Below are 27,627 nucleotides of genomic sequence, written 5' to 3' on the forward strand. Positions count from 1 at the left end.
GTAGCTAGCAGCTGTCACACATGAACTTTCATTGAGTGTGTCTTTTGACCTTTGGGTCATTAAACTGGGTGCTGTTAAACATGATTTTATCTGTACATACCATCCTCTTCAAGGATACCTCAGTCTTTTATAAACATTGTCATTTTGACCTATATATTAGATAACAGTGGCTTTTGGAGAATGTAATAATTGACTTTCAGCTCCTATGCTCTTAAATCCTGAAGATTTCATAAAATCAGTTTAATCTCTAAGACATTTGAAAACAAGTATTTTGTTAAGCTACTAATTTGTATTCAGAGATTTGTAACCCTATTAATGAGTTTAAGTTGAAGGACACTGGGCTTTTCAAATAAATAGAGACTGCAGAATGACAAAGCATAAGAACTTTAAAAAAATAGTTGTTGCTGGAATTAGAGGTTATAAATTGTTCTTTGCTTAAAATTTAGTTTTTTTTAACCTAATGCTGCTCTTCTATATCTTTTTGCAAGCAAGAAAATGAATTTTTCAGACGTTTTGAAAACCATAATCTATGCATCTTTTGTGTGCCCCACTCTCTGTTCTACCCATTAATACACTTGGGCTTATAGATTTTAGCTTGAAGTAACACTACTCACCTTCTTTTGAAGTGTTATATAAATACTACAGTATTACAAATTAACAAAAACTAGTTCCATTACTCAAACTAACAGTGAGGCAAACACACAGGATTTATATTGTCCATTTTTACAAATTAAACAAATAAGATTAGGGAAACTTAATACTTTTGTCTTTTTGATTTAATGTCTGTTATATTTCAATCCATCATTCATATTCTTTGCTTGATTTGTCATTTACAATAGATCCCACAGCAACTGTCCAATCTACATCTATCTGTGTTGTCTCAATCTTCACGGGGTTATTTCTAAGGACAGATTTTAGAATCTTTCTTTCAAAACTTAGTACAAATGATCTGCATGGTGCTGTATAAATAAATAATAATGATAAGGATAATTCAAACTCAGGGTGGCCTATTCAGAAGCTTGAAACTATGACCATGACATCGTAGAAATAAAAAGTGAAATCTGGCAAGTATATGCTGTATATTGAAATGTATTACTATATTGTGAAGAAGATCTTAAATGAGGATATTTCAATACATTAAGTGAAATAATGAAGATAGTAGTTATGCTCATTAAATCAAATGAAAGAACTATGCTGAACTTCCCGTTTTAGCCTCTCAGTCTTCTTTTGCAATAGCTGCAATGCTATAACTATGTTTCATGTACCTGGTTCATTTGGATTTTTAAACAAGGGTCTGATCACTAAAAATAAAGTAACTTAAGCCAGTTCTCTTTTTTGTTTTGCAGTATTATTTTAAAAATAATAATATGAATTTTAAAAATATGGTTGTGAGTTTTCACATAATCATATTTGGCAGTCAACTCAGGTAAGTTAAGCTGTAGAAACAAATGTAGAAACAACTGTGTAACACAGAAACATATAACATGTAGAAACAAGTATCTCTTCATACCTCTGAAATTACAAACTTTTTTTAATATACAGAGAAATTTGTAGATACTGTTTCTCTTTACTAGAGGAAGATCTATTGGCATTTGCTCTTTACTGTTTTCAAAGGTTTTTGTGCCATTTCTGAGACTTAGGAATCAAAAAAAAATTATTGACATCCAAAGCATAGAGAGTTTTACCTCACCTACTAATAATCTTGAAATACTTTAGAGGGAAAAAAAAAATACACACACACACAGAAACTCAAACCTCTAAGGTAAAGGATAGGGGACAAAAACAAAATGAACACAAAAACCCTTTGTGGCAGGTATTAAACACAGCAGCTTTTAGGGGATAAATTTTATAGAGGCTTTCAAGGCTTTTTTTTTTTTTTTTTTTTTTTTTTTTCTGAAAAAAACACCTAGTATTTAGAGATGACTATTTGTGATTTGCCGTTAATGACTAAGCAAATAGAAATGGAGAACATGCTTTTCTAACTGCTTCAGAAACTCATAAAAATTATTGGAAATATAGGACTGGTGTAATACACCATCCTAAACAACTTAGTTTCTAAGATTTAGCACATTCAATTAGGTAAATGTAGGCATGTTAAGCAGTCTTTTTCAGGTAGAATCAGAGCTAATTCAATTAAAAAATCTGTAGCAAACAGTATAAACCTTTTCCTAGGAATTTCTCAGACAGGAAAACAGATGGAAGTGAAGCAAAAGCACATCTGTAACTTGTGGGCACTAAATCTCTCATTTAGGTTGTAAGTGACATGCTGAAAGTAAGCACAAAAACCACAGCTCAACAGAGATCAATAAATACGGAAAGTGTCATCGGCCTAAAAACACAAATCTTCAAAGGCAGTAATTGTCCAAATAGGACCATATATCAAAATAGACAATGCAAGTAGAACTGAAGCAAAGGGCTATAAATGAGACCCCCAGGCAAGTTATGTGAAAGGCCCATCCAAACTGAATTCTTGGCATGGAGAAAAGGAAATACTGCAAAACAAAAAAGAGAACTGGCATAAGCTACAGCTGGAATCTGGAGTAGGCTCGCATAAGTATAATGGACAGCTCTTCCAAAAATGAATAGAATTCAAAAGTAATGCAAAACAGCCTTGAGGTGAAAACTTTCAAGCAAGTCTTACTGAAAGAACTAGTATTTCCACCCATTAACTTAAAAGGTGGATTTTGAAGGGAAACGCACACACATACACACACAGAGAGTAATAAACATCACACAGACATAAATAACAGTATCTTGAAAGTACTAACTTGCAAAGTAAATAGACACAAATCTTTTCAGTGGGTTTATTTCATGCTATTTTGCCTGTTCATTCAATCAGCATTTAATACCTCATCACAAAGATCTGTGTTATTTACTATCTACGAGAGCAGCTCTTTGGGGTATAAGTTGCACCATTTCGCGCTTCAAAATATTGACTGTTTCACAGTAGAAAGAATTGTAGAGTTTGACAAGGACTTCAGAAATTCCTCAAGGTGAAGCAATTTATTGGAAAAATTTAGTAAGTAGTTTGGCAAGTAGGAATATTATTAAAAATAATTTATTAAGAAATGTGCTCTACCATGTACAATTATAAACATGGTAAAAGTTTAAAAGATATTCTGCGGATGAAGGTACTTATTCTCCTCAGGCTGTCATTGATTGATATTGCCAAGTAAAATTATCTTTTAAGTCAGTTTATGTGTCTCTCTTCATTGATATCTCTTGACCAAAATTTGCATTGTTCAAATAATTTGTGCAATTTTCTCCAAATACTACTCCAAATTACTTTGACCATGTTCAGAAATAAGATCGATCCTCAAAGCACAAATACTCCTAAAGATAAAGAAAAATCATAATGATAACTTTGGCCTTTAAAAATAATAAAATGACATCTCTTTTTGATCACCTTTGGTAACTAACCTGCCCCTAACACCACAAAATACATACACCACTACCACTGACACCAACTTCTTTTACTCCTAAGCACACATAAGTTGATCTGGCTCCAAATTTATGTATGGTGTGGGGGTGTGTGTGTGTGTCTGTGCATGTTTGTGTACATGTGCATGCGTGCATGTGTGTGATTGTTGGGATTAAATTCACTGCAGTGTGACCAGATATTTACATTATTTACATGTCAGTCTCTTATAGTAGATTGTTACTTGCTTGAAAACTTAGATATCTAAGTCACCCTTATTTTCGGTAACTTCCTCAGTTATCTGTCACATCCAAATTCATATTATCTCATTTAAGCCTTACATTTGCTTGGTAAAATAGTTATGGAAGCAATAGGAGCCCAATGTCATCAATTTTTAGGCTAAGAAACTGAGAGAATGAGTTATAAAGTGAAGAGTAATAAAGTAGAGCAAGACGTAAGCCTAGATCTGATGTTAGGTTGACATTTATATCATCCAGGCAAAGGTCATTGATGATATCCTTACTGCCAAATCCTATGCCTAGTCTTTCCTGACCTCTTTTCAATAAGCAACAGTTTTGACAACTGCTTTCTTCTTGAAGCAGTCTTTTTCCCTTACTTGTGACAACACTCTTGTCCAGTTTTTCCACCCAGCAATGACACTATTTCCTGTCAACTGCCTTTGCAGACACTTTTCTCTGCTATTTCCTAAATGTCATTGTCCCTTTGGATTCCATCCTTACCCTTTGATCTTGCATTACAAATCTTCCTGAGCGATGTCAGGCACTTTCATAACTTCAAGATTCACCAATATACTGGTGAGTTTCAAATTTATGAGTCCAGACACTACCGAGCCTCAGGTTAAATTTTCAACTGGGCTACTGTGCCCCATATCTCAGAACCACATCAAGTTCTTCATGTCCAAATATAAACATCTATGCTCATAAATTTTTAAATTTCCTGTCTCATATCAAAATATATCTCTTTGCATATATTCCTTGTCCATGCTGTATCATCTCTGAATTATAATTGTCAATAACAAAAGGGTCCTTGTCTACATGGTGGGTATCAAAATCTGTATGATAGGAGCAAAGTAATTAAAATGCATTAGAAATTCAGTTCGTGAGTCATGCTAGTCATACTTGAACACTAAAATCTATATGGCTATTGTATTGGATAGTGAAGATGTAGAACATTACCATCACTACAACAAAGCTCTGTTGGTCAGCCCTATGTATACTAGGAAAATAGTAAAAGAGCAGTAATAAAGTGAAGACCCTATAGAAGTCTGCACATAGATTCTCTCTGAACTATCTCTTGAACTTACTCTTTGTTCCTGTTGTGTTTAGGGAACAACCTAACAGGCCTCTCAGTCACAAAAATTTCTGGATCCAGATACATTCTTCAGATTGCTGCTAACTATATTTACCTATCTTGTCACTTCTCTGCTTAAAACATTTTATAATCCCACATTGCCTAAAGAATAGAGTTCACTCACTAACATGGAAACAAGACTTCTTATCAACTAATTTACCAGTCTAATCTCAAAAGACATTGCTCCCCAGACACATCCCTTAAATTCCAGTTACAATAAGACTTCACTGTTTTGTAAACAAAACAAAACAAAAAACCTGTCACAACACTGCCTGAAATGCCTGCCCTCCATTCCTTATTGTAGTCCCACTTCCCAATAGAACTCAGTTAAAGCACCACTTCCTCTGTACAATGTTTTTGAGCTTCATTGAATCCTTAGAGTTCTCAGCTCATATCTTTATTACATCACATTATGATTATTTGTTTATATGTCTATTACCCTCACCATACTATAAGCCTTTAAAGACAAGGGTCAGTAGTCGATTATTTACACTAATTGTCTAGTATAGTGCATTTTGCACAGAAATTATTTTACATTTTGTTGCTGTTGAAATAATGAGATGATAAAATAATAAATAAAAGAGTTATAAAACTGAGAAGATTCACTTTTGTTCTGCAAATAATCCTTCAGCTATTTTTATATAATGTTTCTCTACTGCCAAAACCTTTTCCCCACCAATCACAATATACTACTTAGTCTGATAGTAATATCTTTGACAGGTCAATAAATCTCTTTTTACAAGTCAATAAAACAATGGTTTTTTTTAGTTAGTAGCTGAAGATGTAGGGAACTTTTAAATTGTCAGCAGTTCTTTACTGTGCTAAAATATTCAGTTAAAAATGAAAAAAAAAATTAACAACTGTAACAACAAGAACAACAAAACCTTAGTATTTTCAAATATGTTCTGTGGGAATATGCTGGTGGAACAAATAGAATAAGGACTCTCATATGACTAAAAAATCTTTGTGAACTCAGTGAGGCATACACAGTTTACTCTTAGTTTTCTCTAACATGATCTCTTGCTTCTTAGATTTTTACTTGTATCTATTGAACTCAATTTTGTTTCATAGCGTAGACGTGCATTCTGTTATTATTTGTGAAAAGAAAAAAAAACAACATTATAATGACATTGGGGGAAGAAATAACAGAAAAGAATAATAAGTTCCAAATAATGTCAGAATAATCTTTTTTTTTTATGTGAAAATAAAAAACAACAGCAACAATGATGCTGAGGTCTTTTTTTATTATTGCCAAACTTGTTACTGTTTTGTAGGACATCTCATCATATATTTAAATAAAGATTTTAAGTCATTCTTACTGTTGTCAGTGAACTCTCCACTTGAAAGTGTTCACTTTTTGCCACAACTTAATCTTAGATTATGTCAGAAACATGGGCAGCATATGCTGTAATTAAGAAATTACATAGGAAGCATTTAGAACCAAAATATTGTAGACACTTGACCAATGGATCATATGTATAGTGAGAAATTATGATCATATGTATAGTAGAGAATTCATTTAAAAGAGTGATTGAGTAGAGATACACTAATTAATGAAGAACCTCTATTTTTTAAAGTAAATTCATCCATCCTATATTCCTTTTAAAATTCATCCATCATATAATCCTTTTTGATCTCACAGTTTGTTAGCTTTTTAACCAAGAACAATAGCATGCCAAAATCATGCTATGTGGCCTCAAAGGTTTTGTGTATGTGTGATGAGAAGACTCATTTATGACAATTTTCTCTGCCTTTCCAGTTCTGTATGTGTTTGTTCATAATATAAATAAGATATTCCATGGTTGATGTTTACAGAATAGGTTATAATTTTAATATAGGAATTTATATATGGGGCAACTAATTTTTTCTTTAATATATTTCTCCACCTCTAAGATTAACTTTCAGTATATTTATACTAGGGTAAGAGATTAACCTTTGTTATAAATGCATTTCCATTAAATGGATTCTATTCATCAAAAACTAAGCATTGGACTGGTACACAAAATATATACTCACTCATTATGTATGTTCATCTTGAAATTCATTTAATTGATTGTAAATCCCTTATTCTTTATTTAGCATAGCACATTTATACAGATAATGTCAATCCACAACACAGCTTTGCAGGGTCAGGATACTGTTGCTATAAGGCATGCTTCAATACACTAACACATTACAACTATTCCAAACAACAGGCATTCATCTCTAGGCAAGAGGCTTCAAGAGAAATTACTGTGAATTCTTAGACTCTGAAAGAATGAGAATGCTTTTTAGAGAATCTGTCCCCTGGGGGTGAGGGGATCAGTGGGAGACAGCATTATTGGCTAGGACACTAGGTAAAGAATGATCTGGGCTCACACGTTGGCCTCATTCAAAAGCCATGTTTTCATTAGCACTTTTAAGTGCAACGACGGTTTGTATTTCTGTCCCTCAAAGTGTTCAGAAGCCTGAGGGTACAGATTGAAATAAAAAGTGGTAGGTTCAGATGGAAGAAAATGAAAAGTTTGTACAAGACCAAAGAAAGTTTCCCACTGAGAGTATCTATTAACAGCTCTTCCCCTTAATAACTGAGTTGATACAATAGGTGTCTATTTAAGAAAAGTTATTTCAGTGGAGACAAATCTAAGCAGAAAAATAGTACATTAAAGTCAAAGACTTTATATATGACTCTAGTAGCATTATTATACCATAACTCTTGTACTCAATCTAGAGCTTTGATGGCACAATATGGAAACCTCTTATAGAGTATCTGTGTTTTTCTGTAATTTACATAAAACGGCAAGATTAAAAATTCATTCAATGTTCTTCAAAATAAATATTTCACATTGTAGTTATTTGTTTTTTTCCTCTTAACCTCATTTTCTTTCAAATCCTAATCTATATTAAAGGTCTAAAATATTTAATAGAGTAATAACATAATACAATGTTAAACTTATTTGATACATGTAAAGATACATAATTTTAAATGTGTGATGTGTGTGTTGCTAAAACTATAGAATATAAATCTTTTGATGCTTAAATTGCTCTAGGGATTACATTAAGTTACTTTCATTTTGATTATTTAACATTGTATAAAAACATTTTAAGCTCCAAGAATCAGGACAATGCGGTGATGTTACTGGGAATAGCAATCACTGGCAAAGGAATAGCCTTCAATAAAAGAAATAAGCTGCCAAAGAGGTGTAACTCACATTAGGGAAACAGTTCAGGACTGCTGGAAAAATAAACTATAATATTTGAAAAATTCGAATCCTTTTTTTTAACTTACACATCTAGGATAGTATGAATCACACATACTCTATGAATTACACATACAAAAATTACACATCTAGGATAGTATGAATCATACTGTTTATGAATAATGGGCAGTAACTTTGACTTAAACCTTACATGGTTTTTTCATATATATATATATATATATATATATATATATATATGCATGCTTTAAGTAAAATATATAAGTATATCTTGCCTTACAAACTCTTCCAACTCGAGAAAGTATGGTCTTATCGGAGGTACTGCCTTCTTGAGATGATTCACGAAAGAAGAAATATATTTTATCATCATCTGGATTGTAGGTGTCTGGTATGGGGAAAGTTCCAATAAATTTTGCTCCTGTTTGAAAGAAAAGAAGCTATAAATTAAGATACTGAAACAATCCTGTCATCATAGTATGGTGGTATTTCCATGTAAAACAATTAGTGGTAGAATTTTTGAAAAATGAACCATGAGTGGGATGTGGGAAATGAGATGTGTATACAAATAAACATGATATAATGTAGAAATATGTATCAGCATAAAGAGGTACTGAACAAGTTCTCCAGGAATTCCAGAGAGCAGGTGAGAACATGACTAGACTAAATTAATTGTAGGTCTTTTTAGATATGCAGTTGTTATGGTTTTATATTCTCTTTCTGTATAATGAAGTCACTATTTGTTCACCACAATGTCTTTCATAAAGGGCTTAGGAAATACTATAAACCTAGCTGTCATTTTGACATACTGTAATGTATTTATTCTTAGATTCATTTTGTGTAATTGCCCAAGGGGTATAAAAATGGAAACAACCAATAGTGCTTGGCTAAGTCCAGTATAGGTTCTAGATAAACTTTCTGAGTTTATATCTTTTCTCTGCCACTTACTGGAATGGTGACCTTTGTCACATTATTTATCTTTTCAATGACTCAATTTACTCATATATAATATAAGACTACCAACTACCAATGTCATCTAACTAGTAAGATAATTTATATGATTACGAAATGAATATGTGTGTGTAGGTGTGTGTGTGTATGTGTGTAGCATTTAGCATCAGGCAAAGGCTAATTATATAACAAGTGTTTGATAAATGTGATTTATTATTATGATAGTTATGGGGTTGATAAGCATTATCATTATTATGACAATACACGGGGCTAATAGAAAATTGAGTACATCCATGTACTCGTAAAATAATATGTCATTATTAAAAATTTAGTAGATCTATATTACTGACCTGAAAATATGGCCATAATAGATGTACAGTGTAAAAATGTTTACTATATGATAAATCACTTTGCATTGTATCAATGACAAATCTATTTGGGTTGCTAACTCCTTGTTTAAGAGTTACTATGCATTTTAAGTCTTGATTTTAAATGATTGTAAATTGACCAGGTAACAGATCGGTAATATGATGATACTAGTTCAGAAATAATTGGATTAAAGAAAAGAAAACAGAGAGTATGATTATTGGGAAACGAAGGGAACACTTTAAGTAGAAAATGTTTGGTACCTGGAAAGAAGCACAGAGCACTTACTTTTTAAGAAGTAGAAGAGAAAATAGAAGCCAAAAAGTTTTAAAAGAAAATAAATTGGTGGGAGGTGAAAAAGAGCAATATTGCTGCTTCTAGAGTTTTGCCTAGAGCTCTGATTACCCTGAGCCCCAGGTGTAATGAAAATCACTGTCCTGCAAATGTGTAGCAATTGGCCAATAGCCCAGTAAAGAAAGCTTCACAGTAGCCTTCTTCGACAGACAAAAATTAATGTTGGGCTAGGTGTGGTAGCTCACGCCTATAACCCCAGCACTTTTGGAGGCTGTGACAGGTGAATCACTTGAGGTCGGGAGTTCAAGACCAGCCTAGCCAACATGGTGAAAAGCTGTCTACTAAAGATACAACAATTAGCCTGGTGTGGCAGTGCATGCCTGTAATCCCAGCTACTTGGGAGACTGAGGCATGAAAATTGCTTGAACCCAGAAGGTGGAGTTTGCAGTGAGCCGAGATCACATCAGGAAAAAAAAGAAAAAAAAGATAATGTTGGGTTCCAAGCCATGGGTAGTCAGTCATTATCATCTCACTCAGCTTCTCTGGGTTGGCCTCATGTCTCCTATCCAATCTCTTCTCTGCTCTAGTGCACAGCTTTGAAAGGAAAAAAGAGGAGGAAAATATATTCATGACCTTTCTTCTCCTTATTCTATATTATTTCCCTGTTTTGTTTTGTTTGTTTGGTAATTTAGAACTTCAATGGACTCTTATATTCTTGATAATCTCACTTTTGTATGATTTTTCAAAAATACATAAAAATAAAATTTTAGAAAACCGCATAAAGTGTTTTATTTTATTTTTTCAAATTAATCTCAAATTGGCAAGGCCCATTAACAATTCCATTCAAGGTTCCCCACCCTGGCCCTCTTTCAAATTGTTGGCAAATCACAAACACTTGGTTTTGATCATTGAGCAAAGTAAAAAAAAAAAAAAAAATTAAATCACAAACTAACTAACACTTCTTTTTTTTTTTTTTTTTTTTTTTGAGACAGAGTCTCACTCTGTAGCCCAGGCTGGAGTGCAGTGGCGCCATCTCGGCTCACTGCAATCTCCGTTTCTCGGATTCCAGTTCAAGCAATTCTCCTGCCTCAGCCTCTGGAGTAGCTGGGATTACAGGCACGTGCCACCATGCCTAGCTTTTTTTGTATTTTTAGTAGAGATATGGTTTCACTATGTTGGCCAGGCTGGTCTCGAACTCCTGACATTGTGATCCATCTGCTTCAGCCTCCCAAAGTGCTGGGATTACAGGCATGAGCCACTGTGCCGGCCAACACTTCTTATTTTTTATTTAAATACATTTTCTTTTAAAAAGCAACTCTTTGTGGAATCAAATTGTTCTATAAATGCGAGATTAGAATTTCTGAAACCTAAGAAAACAAAGAATAATGTATTTAAATATTACTATATTCAAGGAACTTAGTACAAAAAAGGAAAACTATTAGAATCAAAAAATACAAGAATGAATAAGAACTCACACTCTATATCAAACCAAGTGTAATCTGGATTAAGAAAATATTGACATATGGTCAAGACATGGCTAAGGAGAATGCCTAGCCTTGATTTTTCCACTGACTTGAAATGATATTACAGTAATGAACAGAGAAAACCAACCAATTGTGGGCTCCCACAAACACAGACCAGGGATGAATAATCATCTATAGAACTTTTTGAATTTACAGATCCTTAAATTCAATGCTGCCAAACTGGATAGAAATCTCTAGCTGAACAGGCATGTGTATTTTAAACATATACAAATACAAAAATAAATAAAGCCCTATGTATATATGGGATAGGTAAAAGACACATTTAGACTCATTAACTCAAGGTCAATAATATAGCTGTATGGATGGACAGGGGTCATGGGGACTGAATAATAAATTCTTAAATAATTTGAATGAGAAAAAATATGTAAATATAAAACTATACAGAAATTATAGGAAATGCTTGGCTTTCCTTAGCTTCACAAATACATGGGATTAAAATCGGTATTAACATGAGTAGAATTTACTGTAGCACTTACATGTAATTTATATAGAAGTTACACATGAGTGTGATAGCCCTTGAAATGTTAGTTTTCTGTCAAAACTACAAAATGATTGAATTTAACTTATAATTTAAAAAAACAACATAGTGGTGCAAAGTGTATATAATCTTCTCTCTAGAGAGAAAATGAAAACTCAGTGATTTGAAACAGAAAAGCTTAACAGTTAAAAGGAATACCAATATGAAGGAGAGAGCTGCTTATAAAGCTTTCCTCAGTCACTCAAATGGGAGGAGTTACATGAGCTGATTACTGTTCACTTGTTGTGAACATTGAATATGACAACTCATTGTCATATTGCTGAAATGCATAGGACAACCCACTTCAGATATGAAAAACATCATCCAAGTGTTGAAAGGTATGGCTATTTGAAACAGCCAATACGTAGGCGATGACACTGGTCTACATTTCAGAAATTGCAGTATGACATCAGTGCAGTGGGAGGAGAAAAGAGCATGGATATTTTTCCAAGTGCTATTTATTTTACCTTTCAACTAATGTATACCATAAAAAATTTAATTCTGTTTATTCAGCCATTGTTGATTTTACTGAACTCTCTTAAATATTGGCTATCTTACAAATACTGTAAAAAATTGTTTTGGAGGGAAATACTGGAGGTGTTGAAGCTAAATATTTGTTGTATAAAGAAATATGAGAAAAAGAGTTACTATCAGGTAGTGCTTTATTCTGTGATTTAAACAGTAAGCATACTTGAGAGTTAAAAATAAATACCAGTTGCAGGAACAGAGTTTCTTTCTTGCAGATTTTGTTGAGGTCTGGTCTTAGAGCTCTGATGTTAGCATTTTATGATAGAAATGTTCCTGATTTGCTGCCAAATTTGTAAAAATAGGCATCATTTAATCAGTACATAGTTGATGAATTAAACAATTTAAAATTATACCAGTAGGCACCTGGGCTTTATTATAGCACATTTTCTCCATTTGGCATTTGAAGTACATGTCCCAACAGGAATGCAGTTTGAAATAGTGCATTTTCAGATTAACTTCTAGCATGAAACCAAGAAGCACTGCCAAATGAAAATGGCATAAACTCATGTGGCCTGCAGCACACACCACTCCTTTCTACCTATGAACTTCTCTTCATCCAGTTGAGCACACTATCATTATTTCACAGACAGTAAGTTCCTAACTTCCTTTTGTTACTTCTTATCATTTTCCTATTATTATTTTTTAATGTTCTCCTTTCATGTGGAAGGAGACTTTTCGCACAACAGATCATCCCAAGAGAAATGTCAAATGAAAACTGTCTCCACATGTTAAAAATGAAAATGTAAAACAAAAGCTCTCATCTATTCCAAGAAAGAAAACAAAAACATATGCACGCGTCTGAGGCGTTATTGTTTGTTTTCATCTTCCAAGTGGTCACACTTCTTAGTTTTATCCTAAAACTCTAACAAAAGCTCAACTGCATTTGATAAACACCCTAGTTTTATATTTGCATCTATATTCCTATTTCCTATATGTTTTAAGATTAAGTTGATAAATCAGTCTGGAACCATCAAAGTCTTCATTTAGAAATGCCCATAAAAGTACTGTAAAAGAAAAGGTTTTTACAACTTCAAATAAAAACTGCCTCAAAGATGAAAAAAAATTAATCTTTGCCATTTTGTATCCTCCTCCTAAAGTATTTGCTAGGTGGATTAGTATCTTAAGGAAGGAATCAGGATTTCTACTTCTTAAGTCTTGAAACTGGATTAAACAGTCCTAGACAAATTCTGACAAGGATCCTTGCACTGTTAAGCGGTTAGCTGATCTCACACTGGTTAATGCCAAGTGGGGCACAGAACACAATATGGCATGCACACGTGTATTCAGAATTTTAAACTCCCTAAGTGGTTAAGTGATAAAAATGGATTTATAAAAGATTCATATAGCATCATATTAAAAATATTATTCTTTAGAAGATGCATCTTAATAGTTAAATACTAAATTGTTGCAGTTCATCTGTATTCTCTCTTGTCACACTCCTGTCTCCAGACAGATGACCCCATTTTCTTTGGACCATAGGCTGACTGTATCTGGAAAATGGCCATTTCTCATGAAGGACAGAAATGTCCTCTGAGCAAGCCAGTGTTTTGTCTTATTCCATCAGGTCTCTCTTCATTATAAGAATATCATCATTTGTATCATTTCTTCCCTTCCTCTGCCCTAGTTTCTGTGCTCTGGGGAGCTCCTGAATGACTTGAGTCTCCTGAAGCATTGTGCTCTTCTAGCTCTGGCCTGTCTTTCCCTCAGCAAACATCTGACTGGCTGCTTGTACTTTGCCTGGCTCCAGCTAGCCTGCCTAACACATTGCTTGCCAAACTCCATTTTCTTTTTCTGTCCAATCTCCTGCTACCAGAGTCACATCCTTGGCTTGCTGTTGCCCTACATGGCATGTACATATGGCCCAGTTTGTAGTGAGGTGGCAAAGAGCAGGGGATATGCCATAAAAAGACCAGAATTTGAGCTGATGAACTCTATCAGACAATGGAAGTGATACAGTGTTGGGAGCTACATACGCATATTTGAGCTTTAAACTCACCTCCACTAGCTGTTGATGAACTATTATCTGACATCTACTATATTATCAAATGTAAACTGCAGGTAATAATTCTCTCAGGATTATAACAGTCAATAAAATAGCACTTTAAATGTGCCAAGATTAGGACTAGCATGGATATTATATAACATAAGTGTATGAAATAACTTTGATATTATATAAAATAAATATTATAAAATAAATTTGAATGGGGAGAAATGAGAAATAGGGAGATCAGTTAGTAAACAATAGAATGGTGATGATAAATCAGAAATGAGGTAATGAAGACCTATAGGAAGATGGTAACCATAGAATGAACAAGGTCAACAGATAATTTCAAGGAAGTAAAGGCTCTTAGCAATAGATTAGATAAAGGAGAGGAAGAAGAGGAAGGAATCCAAGATAACTCCAAGGTAACTGGGTGGATGAAGTTAAGAAAGTTAAAATAGATAAAAATCAGGAAATCTATAATGAAGGAGAGTTTTGAAAGAAGAAACAAGATCTATAACGTTCACAAGATTTTAGACTTTAGATTCAATTAAAGCAAAGGGTAATTAAACCACTTGTAAAAATCTTAAAGCAATTTAACAGCACAATCAAAATTAAGGTTTAAATATCTTGATTTGTATATAAAACAATCATCTTTTTTCTTTTAATCCAGAATAAAAATGGAAGTCATCCAAATAAATTATTTTTAAGGCCACTTATTTACAGGAAAAGGTTGGAAACACAATTTTAGGAAACACTGGAACACGGGAAACAGTTGAAACTATTCGGATGGATGAGCTCACACAATTATGAAGTGCAGAGGGAGGGAATGAAAAGGTGGTCAACAATATGAAATGCTAAAGAGATGGTAGAGAATCACTCGGCATTCAGGGTTTTAGCCCCACTTCTACCTCTGCTACCTTCAGGAATAATAATGATCATGATTATATTGACACTAATCTGGCTCTTAAAATTGTCTTCTAACAGACTTCCCTATATGTTTTAATTTAGTCTTTATAACACCCTTTGAATAGATGCTATTGATAATAGATTCCATATTTACAGACAAAGAATTTGAATGGACAGAAAGGTTTGACCAAGGTACCATTCAGAAATTAAACACAAATAAATAAATTCCACAGAAACAAAGCTATAACTTTGGCCTAAACTGGGACACCTTTAAGAGTAAAAGGACAGAAGTGAACTGAAAATATCCTGGGCAAAGTAGGTCATATAATCACCCCGGCTTTTAACCACTACAAGTAGTCTGCCTTGAATCTCCTGGAACCATAAAAGTTACTTTTCTGCATAGTAATCATTTGCTTGAATTCCGTCAATTGAGAATTCCTCTACCATTTATCTTTTCTCCTGTCTTCAATTTCTTCCATTCTACTGGCTTCTTTAATTGCAAAGTTTTCCCACATCCAAATCTCTTGAGCTCTGCCTCATGTCCTTGGATTCTTCTATTTACAAACAAGTATCTTGTCTCTCAAATACTCTCCGCAGTATATTCTCATGCCCATCCTCACTTTCACTACCTTTGTTGCTATCCCTTTCTCATTTTCACGCAATGGCCTCTGTCTCTCTGTCCTCGTCCTTCTTTAGTCTTCCTTTCATGTTATTCCTTTCATGCTTTAAAAAACATGCCATTGTTTCTGTAAGTTACCTTTAGAAAAACAAAGTTCTGACTCCCTGATTAAAATGTAAGCCATCATGGTTTCAAGATAATATTTGCAGCTTTGTAGCCTTGTCTCCCACTCTTGCTTTATGCTCCAGGCTGAGTAAGGCATTCATCATCCCTGAGGTCAGTGACCCTCCCCTGTCTATCTGTGCAGGCTGCATGGACAGAGTAGCACCCAGTAGGCAATAGAGCCTCAGAAGTTGTTTACTAAGGGAATTGTTAAACCAATTCAAATGTTTCCTACTCTCTAATCTTCTTCATACAGAACTAAAAATAGCATTTCTGGATAAATTATAGTTGAATGCATACTTACTACATTTATTGTATGGACAATGCTGCTGACTTATTAATGAATATGTTACAGTTAAGGAAAAAATATTACTGTCTTTTAGAAGAGGGGAAACGTAACAGTATTTGCCATTCCAAGACAGAGATACAATCTTATATGTCATTGTAAGCCATAAAAATATCTCTTTACTCAAATAGTTATCTAAACTATTCTCTAGGTGACATCTAAGAAGTTACTTTCAAACCATGTAATTCCACAAAAATCTGATAATGCATAGAAAGATAGCTTTGCTTTGCATGTGTGTCAATAAATTAATGGATAATCACGTAGTCAGGGATATTCTATATCTGTTTTCTCTTTTAAGACTACCTATTCAGGGTACTCTTTTGGCCAAGGAGAATCACATTGTTGTGTAAACAAATAGATCTGTGCTTCTTGATTAAATAAATGTTTTCAGAGTGTTTTTCCTTTTGTTTATGTTGTCATTGCTTAAAAGGCACTGAGAGATAGAGAGATAGCCCCTAGGAAATCTCTATACTGGTAACCTTCACTAAAGCCCAATATTTATTATGAGTGAGAAATATCTGCCTGCTTAAACTATAGTGTTATTTCATTCTGCCATGCAATGGAATAAAGTCATATATTACAGTATCATGACAAAATTTAATCTGTTGTAAGGTGGTAGTAAGGAGTGGGGTGCAGTGGGGTGCCTTGTGATGGTCCTTGGATTAATTAAATAATTTATACATTTATAGGTTTCTTATGTTTTTTTTTTAATTTTTTTTAACTCAAAATACTGTGTGATTCTTAAAATAGTAATCAAAATTATGTCAATATTAATATGCTTAAAATTTTGAAGAGAAGTGTCTTAACCCAAACGTATATTATTTATAAACAACAGAAGTTAACATACAATCTAACCCCAGTTCATTGAGCTAACAGACAGTGCATGGCTTGGTCTTTACACAGACTGTAAGCATAAGATTGCCAGCTTGAATCCTCTCTCTGCCTCTGACAAGTTGTAAGACCTTGACCAAACTACTTCTCTGTACTTCAGTATTATTATAGCATAATAGTTTATGCTTATTAAAGCATAAAATAATGATATATCCCAGATGGCATGGTGAATATTTAAAACATCAATTAGAGCATAGAACAGTGTTGAGGAATAGCACACACTCAATAAATATTAAGTATTACTGTATAAACGAAAGGTTTTGGAGATTTGTCTTCAAGGAGAATTATTTCAAATGTATTTTCTAATGTTGAGCTAAATCAAATCTTCCAAAAGCACGTTTGGATGAATAATAAGGAACTTCTTATCTATCCTAAACCAAAGGCAAGACAATCAAAAGTGAAAAAAAAAATCACTAACCATTGAGCCAGTAGTACTCTGAAATGTCAGTTCTGATGTAGTGGTGGTTATTAGGAGGCCCAAGGGATCGGGTAAATGCGGTTTCTTTGCCAAGGAAATCATAAGCTGTTCCAGAGTAGAGGTTCTCGTCTGGGAAGGAGAAAAAAGTACACAGGGGTTTTAAGAGTACAGCAGGAGATGCTATTTAACATATATAAACTTCATAGCATGACACCAAAGATGTTTGTTGCTTAATAACAGAATGTATTGTTTCATAAATTTCACATTCAGATTTTGAAAATGTAGCTTAGTTGAAGAAAGGATAACTCAATTTACTTTGGTAAGCTGATACTAGATGCTTGAATATAAAACAGGCCAAATTCGTCTGAATTAATAATTGCATATGCATTCGTTTCCCTTTTGAGTAAATAATAGTAAGTGATTCTTCTTTTCTTCTCCCCACAAATAATTCAAAGAAATATCATAATTAGGATTTCCTCTTTAGAATAAGACACAAAAAAAATATGAAAAGCTAAAGGCCATAATGAGGAATGGATTGTATAATTAATATTTGCTTAACTGACACAACCTCAATGACCACAAATTTTCTTTTCCTAACCTCTGCTGAAAGGGAGATTTCAGCACTGAAGTCATTCTTTGTAATTATAACATGTTGCATTCCTTGTAGCTAATCATGTCTCTAATAGTTCTGATAAGCAGGAATTCTTGAAAGGGGAAAGATGTTGCCATTACTGCATACCAAACTTCCTCTGTTATTTGTGTAAAGTGCATATCCATCTTTCACCAGAGACAGAAAGAAAAGAAAGAAGGGAGGATGCCAAAAAGAAAGAGAGAGAAAAGAGAGAAGAACAAGGAAGACAGGAGAAGGAAAAGGAGGAGGAGAGAAGGGATGGTGAGATGGAGGAGGAAGAAGGGAAATAAGAGGAAGAGGGGGAAAAGTGGAGGCAGGCAGGTGGAGGACAGAGAGAAAAGAGAAAAGGCAGGGTAGAGAGAGGAAGAGGTTGGAAGGGAGGGGAGTGAGAAAAGCATCAGGGACGGAGAAGAGGGGAACAGGGATCCATGTTCCCTCATATCAGTCGCGGTGTTGGGTAGAGGCGGGTGGAGGGGCAGGAAGAAGAATGTCCCTGCAGGAGAATATGCTGTCTCTTTGACAGCTAAACTTCTACTTTTTTTTTTTTTTCGATGGAGTCTTGTTCTGTTGCCAGGCTGGAGTGCAGTAGCGCGATCTTGGCCTCGGCTCACTGCAACCTCCGCCTCCTGGGTTTAAGCGATTCCCCTGCCTCAGGCTCCCAAGTAGTTGGGATTACAGGAACGCACCACCACACCCGGCTAATTTTTGTATTTTTTAGTAGAGACAGGGTTTCACCATGTTGGCCCTGATAGTCTCCATCCCCTGACCTCGCGATCTGCCCACCTCGGCCTCCCAAAGTGCTGGGACTACAGGCGTGAGCCACCGTGCCCGGCCCAAGAAACCTTCTTAGTCAACTATCTTGCTTCACATTTAATAGAACAATGTAAAAAATGGCAAATCCCTACAGAGCATTTAGATTTTATAAATGCCTAAATATGAGAACAAATATATCATTTTATCACTGAAATTTATTTTTTCTTAGAAACACATCTTTAAAATTCTGCCTTGTATAAGAAGGGATTAAGATACTTTCTGTAGATGCTGATTATATCAGCTTTCAATGAAATATCAGAGATAATTCAACCTTAAGAATGAGAATAGATAACTTCTAAAGGAAATACACACACACACACAGAAAGAGAGAAATAGAGAGAGAGAGAGAGAGAGAGAGAGAGAGAGAGAGAGAGAGAGAGAGAGAAAGAGAACTCCAGCAACATAAAGTGAACGTGGATAAGGTACTGCTTCCATTCTCTTATGGTATCTCCCTACAATGTATCAGGTAAATGGCAATATTTGATTTTGGGCATATTTTTTAAAAAGAAAAATAATAATAACAAAGACATTATTTAAAAGTTTGGTAAGAGTAAAAGAAGCGAACTATCACTTTGAAACCTATAAAACAGCAAGTATTTGAATGTTTTCTCAGGAAAAAATATATTTCAACATAAAAATTAAATCTGAATATCTGGGCTTTAAAACTTTTTCCTTGTACCTACAATTACTTGGAGACTCAGAAGGGGAGTAAGAAATGCTGCCAATCTATTGTTTGTTTTGTTTTTTATTAAGGGTGTGCCAACTCCACTTCACAGATCAGAATCACAAACCATCTATCTCATTTTCTGAGAATAATGACTGACCATTAGTCACATAATTTTCAAAAAACACAAACACACACGTGCTGTCACTTCAAAGCAAAATCACCAGTTTTCACTAAGTGAAAATTAAAATGTCATGGTGTTTCACTCTTATCGTCTATTCAAACATTTGACAGACAAGTTAAATAGAAAGAGACTAAAGTCATGAACCAAACCAAGAAAAAAGGAGTCCTTATAATGGTTGAAATTCAGAAGTCTTGCCGACATTCCTTGGAACAGACTTCAGACCACACAGTACTGCTTCTTTGAACAAGATAGCTGTCTCATAAGAGAATTTAAGATGAATTCTAAGTGAGAGAAGACTAGCTATGCTAGCAGAAATTTTATGTTTCCACTGATATAATCAGGTTATAGGGAAATTGCAAAGAAAGAGGTTATAACATTCTATTACCTCTATTCTATAGGTTGATTAATTTGGCTTAATTTACCCACATATGGAATTGCTAAATTTAACCTCCATACTAAGTCAGATAGGGAGATATCACAACATAAGAAAATCCCCAGACTTTTATATATAAAACTATAGAACAAGTAATTATGTGTTCTTTGCATTATAAAAAATTCAATCAGAAATTCATTTAAAGAGTAACTGTGAAGACATCATGGATGGCTGTGGCCTTCCTTTACTGATAAGGATGCACAGTATAGACAAATTTAGCACTAAAATAATGGAACCAAATTGTTGGTGGAAGATTAGTCCAAAATTACCTTTAGCTCAATAAGAAAGTGTAGTTCAGTCAGCACATACCTCTTAGAAAACCATTTAAAAGTAAGAACTGCCTGTCATTGATCTTACCTACTAATACTGAAGCAAAAGGCTGCAGAGGATCGAAAGGACATTTCAGTCTGCCAGACTCCAAATTATGTGTGTCCAGTTTGAATATAATGTCCTGTTGTGAGAAATATTAATACCAGTGAGCTTTTTAAAAATATTGCAATCAGTAAGAATGTGGGAGATACAAACTAAATTTCAACTCATGAATTTGATAAAACTATTATAGCATGTGCATCGTGCTGTACTCCTTAACTCTTTAGCAAATATATCTGGCATGACTGAATACCCATGTTTTGGTCTCCCTTGGGCCCAAAGTGGCAATGATAATACTGAGTGAATTTTTCAAATGGAAGTAGGGATGTACTCATCAACACATTTAGTCTGGACCATTATCAATATCAAAATCACCACTAAGAACACATATTTCTTGAGCTTCACAACTCATTTATTGAGCCTAATAAAACCAACTTTATCTTTTAAAAATAAATTTCCTATAATAATCATACTTTCAGGAAAATTATTATGATTTATATAACTAAGTATCTTCAACTATACAAAATTACTTAAGCCTTGTAATAGCTTTTAAAATTATAGTATAACATAAAAGTGTTCTACGGTAGGCAGTTCATTTTCAAGTTGTTGATACATCTGGGTAAAAAAATAAAAATCCTGTTGTAGTATTTTCACTATTAGGAAAACACTGTACGCATTAAACCACATAGTTATTTTGGCGGAAACATCTATTTTTATAATAGCGGCCACAGACAGAATGACATTGGCAGACTTTTAGTATTCAAGAAAAAAAAATAATGTCTTAAGTTGAGCTTGCCAAGAAAAAATATGAATGTATAATGAATGTGGCCCCATGAGCTTGAGTGTTTCATAACAATGACAACACAACCATCCAGCAGAAAGGATGATGATTCACTCTGTGCATGCGCTAGTTACAGAAATGCTGCATCTCAGACATTCTGTCTATGTGAAGTATCTACGAAGTTATATCAGAGCACACATGTAATAAAAAAGGACAATTGAGTGCAACTTATGTAGAATACAAACAACAAAGCAAAAGGGACAGAGAAAATTATTTGTTACGTTGCATTTTAGAGCTTCGTTTTTGTTTTGAACAAGACCAATAGTACTACTACCTCATTTAAAAAAATATTGAATACTAGTAGCAATTTAAATAGCCTAGTTAACAATTGCTGGTTTATAATTTTAAGTAAACACACTTTAATACAAACAATAATGGTACCTAACAGTTAATAGATAGTAACCTAGGGCCAGCCACGTTACACCCATTTTCTCATTAAATTCTCACCACCGGCCTAATAATGTAGCTGGTAATACTTTAATAATTTCAGCCTTGCAAACATCATATTGAGGAAGAAGGGATTACTGACCTTGTTCACTCATATAGCTAGTAAGGGCCACAGCAGGAGGTTAAATTCATGACTGTCTCCAAAGGTTATCCTCTTAACTAATCTAGTCTCAGAATTTCAAACATATAGATTTTAAAATGTGTTGAAATTAATTTATAGACCCACTGTGACTATGTAACATGATCAAGTTTAATTATGTTTCATTTGAATAGGTCAACTAATGAAAAGTTGTTATAGTAGAACCTAGCTATGAAAAAATGTTTAATGAGATCACATTTAGGGCGTGCTCCCCAACTGTGGATGGGGTCAGAGATGTGCCAGGGTAAAACAACTCTAGATGGTGACTCAGAAGCATATTTAAATATCATTAAGGGTACATTATTCTCCACAGATCAAATAAACCCATTGACTCTACAGTCTGTAATGCAATATTGTAAAGAGAAAAGTAAACTGAATTCTGGTGCCCCAGAAAATTCTACAAAAAAGCTGAAAAAAAAAAAGAAGGAAGGAAGAGACCAAGAGAGGAACTGAGGGAAAGAGGAAGGAAAGAATAATTAAAGTAATAAAAAAAAATACCTGGGAAAATGTAACAGTGAATCCAAGGTACTAGATAAACTCCTACAATTATATAGACTTATGTTTCTGAATACAATATTTGATTAAATTATCCATGGAAGGCCATTAAACTGATATTTGTGGAAGCCGAGGACAAGGTCTCCCTTTATAATAATCTACTGGAAATAGGAGACAGCAGGAAAGCAAGTTTCCTTGAACCAGTCAAGGACATGTACAAGAAAATAATATTTTAAAAAATGGATGATTCAATGTGCTTCCTGAAACAAACTGATTGAATTAATGGTGCTCTATATTTTGAAACTTCAATTTTATAAGATTGCTTCCATGAAGTTCCTTATTCTTGATTAATTATGCACAAAGCACCTGTCTGAGCTACACAGTTGGAAATATGGGCAGAGAAGTAAAGATGATATAAGTAGGTAGAAATAATACTAAGAAAACGTTTAATTATCACAACTAAGCAACATTATTGTCAATATCATGCCCATTTAAAGATGAGATCTGCAGCAGCAGAGAAGAGATCCCAGAGGAAATGATCCCAAGCCAAGTATTAAACAACTATCGAGTTTTCCCAGTACTGCAGGATATAAATATTATTTTATATAAATATGTAAAGTATACATATTGTAAAAATCCATGCCTCTTTACCTTTGTGTGTTTCCGTTACCTAATAATGGATGAATATTGACTAGAATAAAGCAAGTGCTATGCCAAAGAATATACAATCATTTTCTCATTTTATCCTCAAAATTACTCGTGAGATAGTTACTATTATTATTTTACTGAATAAGCAGAAGGGTAGAAAGTTTATAGAGTATGCATACAGCCAAGGAGTTAGTAAATGACTGGAGCCATATTTCAAACTCTGGCCATCTGTCCTCAAGTTACTATTAGAAGTTGTTGACAGCAGCACAGACTTCTTTCCTAAATTCCAGCTGCAGTTGCCCACTTGGCATGACCTACTGAACATGTCTCAAATGCAGATTGTGCAAAACTAACTCACCATATTTCCCTCAAACTTGCTACTACTCTCACCTCAATAAGTAACACCACTCTTCAACTCACTGGCAAAGTCGGGAATCTCGGATTAATCTTACCTTTTCTCACTTTCTTTTGATTGCCCCAGCCGCACTGCATAGCAGTCCCTAAAGAATAGCTTCCTCCACTCCTTTTGTGTATTGCTATTCCTTCTTCCCAGCCGCCTTAGGAGGAGGCTTATTTATTTGAAAATGGAAGGGACGGCCGGGCGCGGTGGCTCACGCCTGTAATCCCAGCACTTTGGGAGGCCGAGGCGGGTGGATCACGAGGTCAAGAGATTGAGACCATCCTGGTCAACATGGTGAAACCCCATCTCTACTAAAACTACAAAAAATTAGCTGGGCATGGTGGCGCGTGCCTATAATCCCAGCTACTCAGGAGGCTGAGGCAGGAGAATTGCCTGAACCTAGGAGGCGGAGGTTGCGGTGAGCCGAGATTGTGCCATTGCACTCCAGCCTGGGTAACAAGAGTGAAACTCTGTCTCAAAAAAAAAAAGAAAGAAAATGGAAGGGACTTCTAAACTCCCTCTAGAAGTACAATGATTTCTTGGGACTAATGATTCATTTAAAAAGTTAACACTTTTCAAGCAGGGCTACCATACAATTAATTACCTGTACTCCAGACCAGCTGAAAACTCAAAGTTCAATGCCCCTGTTTACTCATAATTCTTTTATTCCTGGAATTTGTAAATATGACTGCCCCAGGACTTCTTGACAGTCTCAAGCTAAGTAATTAGCCCCATCTAAATTTGCTTTCAGCACTTGTGACTTTTTTTGGGAGAGACAGAGTCTTGCTCTGTCACCCAGACTGGAGTGCAGTGGTGCAGTCTCGGCTCACTGCAACCTCTGCCTCCCAGGTTTAAGCAATTCTCCTACCTTAGTCTTCAGAGTATCTAGGATTAAAGACATGTGCCACCACAGCTGTCTAATTTTTGTATTATTAGGAGAGATGGGGTTTCACCATGTTGGCTAGGCTAATCTTGAACTCCTGACCTCAAGTGATCCAGCCACCTTGGCCTCCCAATGTGCTGGGATTACAGGTGTGAGCCACCGTGCCCAGCCAGCACTTGTAACTTTTAAGGAGCTATAGAACACTATTTGCCCCTTCAGCAGGTTGTGAGTTTGCCCTTTATCCTCAGGCCTCAAAACACACCAAGCTGTGGGGCTATATCACATAATTACACCCTGTGCAATGAGCTACTGCTATATATTATCCTTCATCAAAGCTAGACAGGAGAACATTACACCACCAACTAAGAATGATGGATTCAAGTTGCCAAGTCTCCTAGTGGTTCAGTAATTTAACTATCAGGGTTGCTTTCTTTTCAAACAATTGAGTCTGGGCTGGTTAGACAAGTTGGTTAGGGAGGAAAATCTATCTGTCCACAGTTGTGGGTTTGATCTCTGTGTGAATCAGCTAAGACGAATGTAAAGAAACCTTTTCCATAAGCCCAGACTTTACTTTCAAAAACATAGCCAGTTATCCTGCAAATATGTGTGGTTACTCCCAAACAGTACAGTCATGCATCACTTAACGACAAGGGTATGTTCTAAGAAATACATCGTTATGCAATGTCATCATTGTGTGAACATCACCGAGTGCACTTACACAAACCTAGATGATACAGACTACTGCACACCTAGGCTGTATGGTGTAGCCTATGGTTCCTAGACTAGAAACATGAACAGCTTGTTACTGTTGAATACTATAGGCAACTACAGCACAATGGTAAGCATTTGTGCATCTAATTATGTAAGCATAGAAAAAACTGCAGTAAAAGTAGGGTAATATAATCTCATGGGCCTGCCATATTATATGCAGTCTGTTGTTGATGGAAACCTTGTTATGATACACATAACTGTACTTATATAAACACGAGGATGACATTGTACACCACCAAGAAACAATTGGGAGGACGTATCCTAAAGGTCAGTTGGGCATGCTTGCTCTAGAGATAGACTGCCTTTATTCAATTTGTTGCAAGACCATTCAGTAGTTGGGTGATTCATCATGTTATTTATTCCACTGAGACTTAAGTTTTACTATCCTATAAATTGGGAATTAAAATGACACTGGCTATATTGAGAGTGTTGTGAAATTTCAAAGCAATAATCCATGTAAAGTGCATGGGATGAAGTCCATAACACAAGAACAGTATGCTAAAGTATTGGTAATTAATTTAACTGCAAAAATATGCATGTTTCTCACTTATTAAAGTGCTCATTGATATCTGGAATACATTAATCTTAATTAATACATCCTTTATTTCCATTATTGCAATTTGGTCCAGCCGAAACAATAAATTCATTGTGCCAATGATTCTTTACACAATTATAAGAAAATTATTAAAATACACTTTACTTAGTGTCCACTATTATAAACATACGTAACAGGTCAACTTTATTGGATGAGAAAATGAAATTATTTATATAATGCAATTCTGTTGCAAGATCTTATGGAAAACAAATTTTTATCAACAGTAACATACTATATAGATATGTATTTAAAAAGGAAAGTCAGGAGAAAATACAGACAGACATAGAGCCCATAGAAAACAAACATTTTTAACATTTTTACACTATTAATTTTGATTATCCTGCTAAAAACCACTTTTAATAGAAAAACATTTGTATTAGGTAGATCAAGTATACCGTTAAAATGACAGTCCTAAAATGGCTAGGAACATGAGTTACTATGTTGTTCATAAACTATATGTTTTTTGTTTTGTTTTGTTTTGTATTTGTTTTGTTTTAATACAGGATCTTACTATGCTGCTTAGGCTGGATTTGAATTCCTTGGCTCAAGTGACCCTCCAATTTCATCCTCCTGAGTAGTTGGATTACAGGCATGTACCACCATGCCTGGCCATATATGTTTCAGCATTTATATTTAAATCTGCCTGTTTTATGTCATAGGAATTAAGTAATAAGATATTACAATGAGTTATGCTTTTCATGCTTTTTCATTATATTACCTCCTTGTAGACTCCAAGATCAATATATCCACATATTGGATGAAATGCTCCAGTTCCACACACATACATGTGAGTTTTGTTATAGGGCTGAAGTACTCTGATGAAATTTGCACATTCTGTCTATTGGACATAAAAATTAAAAGCATTAACACACAATTCCGGTTTTTGAAATATTATCATTTATGCCCCCTGTTTTCCAAGTAGATCAATCATCAAAAATAAGAGCACAAATGAAAAAGATTTATGATAAATTCTAGACAACTGATGTAGCAAAGGAGCAAGACAAATATAGAAACTATGGCTTAAAGGAGTAGCTTTTTTGATTTTTGAAGTTATAAAAGCATTGAACTAATCAGAATTAGATTAATTAGAATGCAAGTCTGTATAGTGGTACTCAGTGAGGCCTAGAGAATGGATATAAACAGAATATGAATTAGACGTTCATATTTAAAATTTTCTCCTTTAATTTTTTAGAGATGAGGCCTATGTTGTCCAGATCGGCCTCAAACTCCTGGGCTCAAGAGATCCTCCCAACTCAGCCTCCTGAGTAGCTAGGACTACAGGCACCCACCACCACACCTGGCATCCTCACTTTCTACAAGAAATACAAAGAGCACAAAATCTATCTTGATCTGTTGTTAACCACATAATTTATACCATATAGCTACTACTGTTTGCAACGTCATCTGTCTCAGCTACACTGAAACAAAACGCTGAACACAAACATGGATCTCTACATGTGTATTCCATTCTTACTGACGAGATGCCCTACCACTTACTGCCATTTGTTTTCAAATGTTACAGAGCCTTTAAGAATCAGATTATTTCCTAATGATTCCAACAATCTCTGTTTTTTTCTCATAGACTTTTGTTACATCAAGTCAAATTTTTGAAGAAGTTTTTGGTTCTTTTGATTTTTGCATATGCTTATGCCTCAAAATATTTCTTTATGTCATCATTATCTCTAGAACATAATACTTTTATATGCTTTAGTAGTAGCAAATCGTGCCTCTCTCTTTTTCAAAGTATTTATTCTTGTTATTATATATTGTTTTCAATCTGTCTCCTGCAAGTGATACTGTATATA

At 34.6% G+C, this 27,627-nt stretch overlaps 1 protein-coding gene across 3 annotated transcripts in view; it reads right to left on the reverse strand.

The window, feature by feature from the left end:
* SEMA3D (semaphorin 3D) overlaps positions 1-27,627 on the reverse strand; it is a 201,416-nt gene that overhangs the window by 52,274 nt on the left and 121,515 nt on the right. For all 3 annotated transcript variants that reach the window (XM_032276475.1, XM_032276474.1, XM_032276473.1), the window contains 4 exons: positions 26,541-26,660; positions 20,592-20,685; positions 17,510-17,638; positions 8,262-8,404 (listed from right to left, as the gene is read on the reverse strand). In XM_032276475.1, coding sequence (XP_032132366.1) covers positions 8,262-8,404; positions 17,510-17,638; positions 20,592-20,685; positions 26,541-26,660 — 486 coding nt within the window. The remainder of the gene's footprint in view (positions 1-8,261; positions 8,405-17,509; positions 17,639-20,591; positions 20,686-26,540; positions 26,661-27,627) is intronic.

This window comes from Sapajus apella, unplaced genomic scaffold, assembly GCF_009761245.1.
Source record: "Sapajus apella isolate SASKATOON/1434 unplaced genomic scaffold, GSC_monkey_1.0 scaffold7, whole genome shotgun sequence".
NCBI lineage: Eukaryota > Metazoa > Chordata > Mammalia > Primates > Cebidae > Sapajus > Sapajus apella.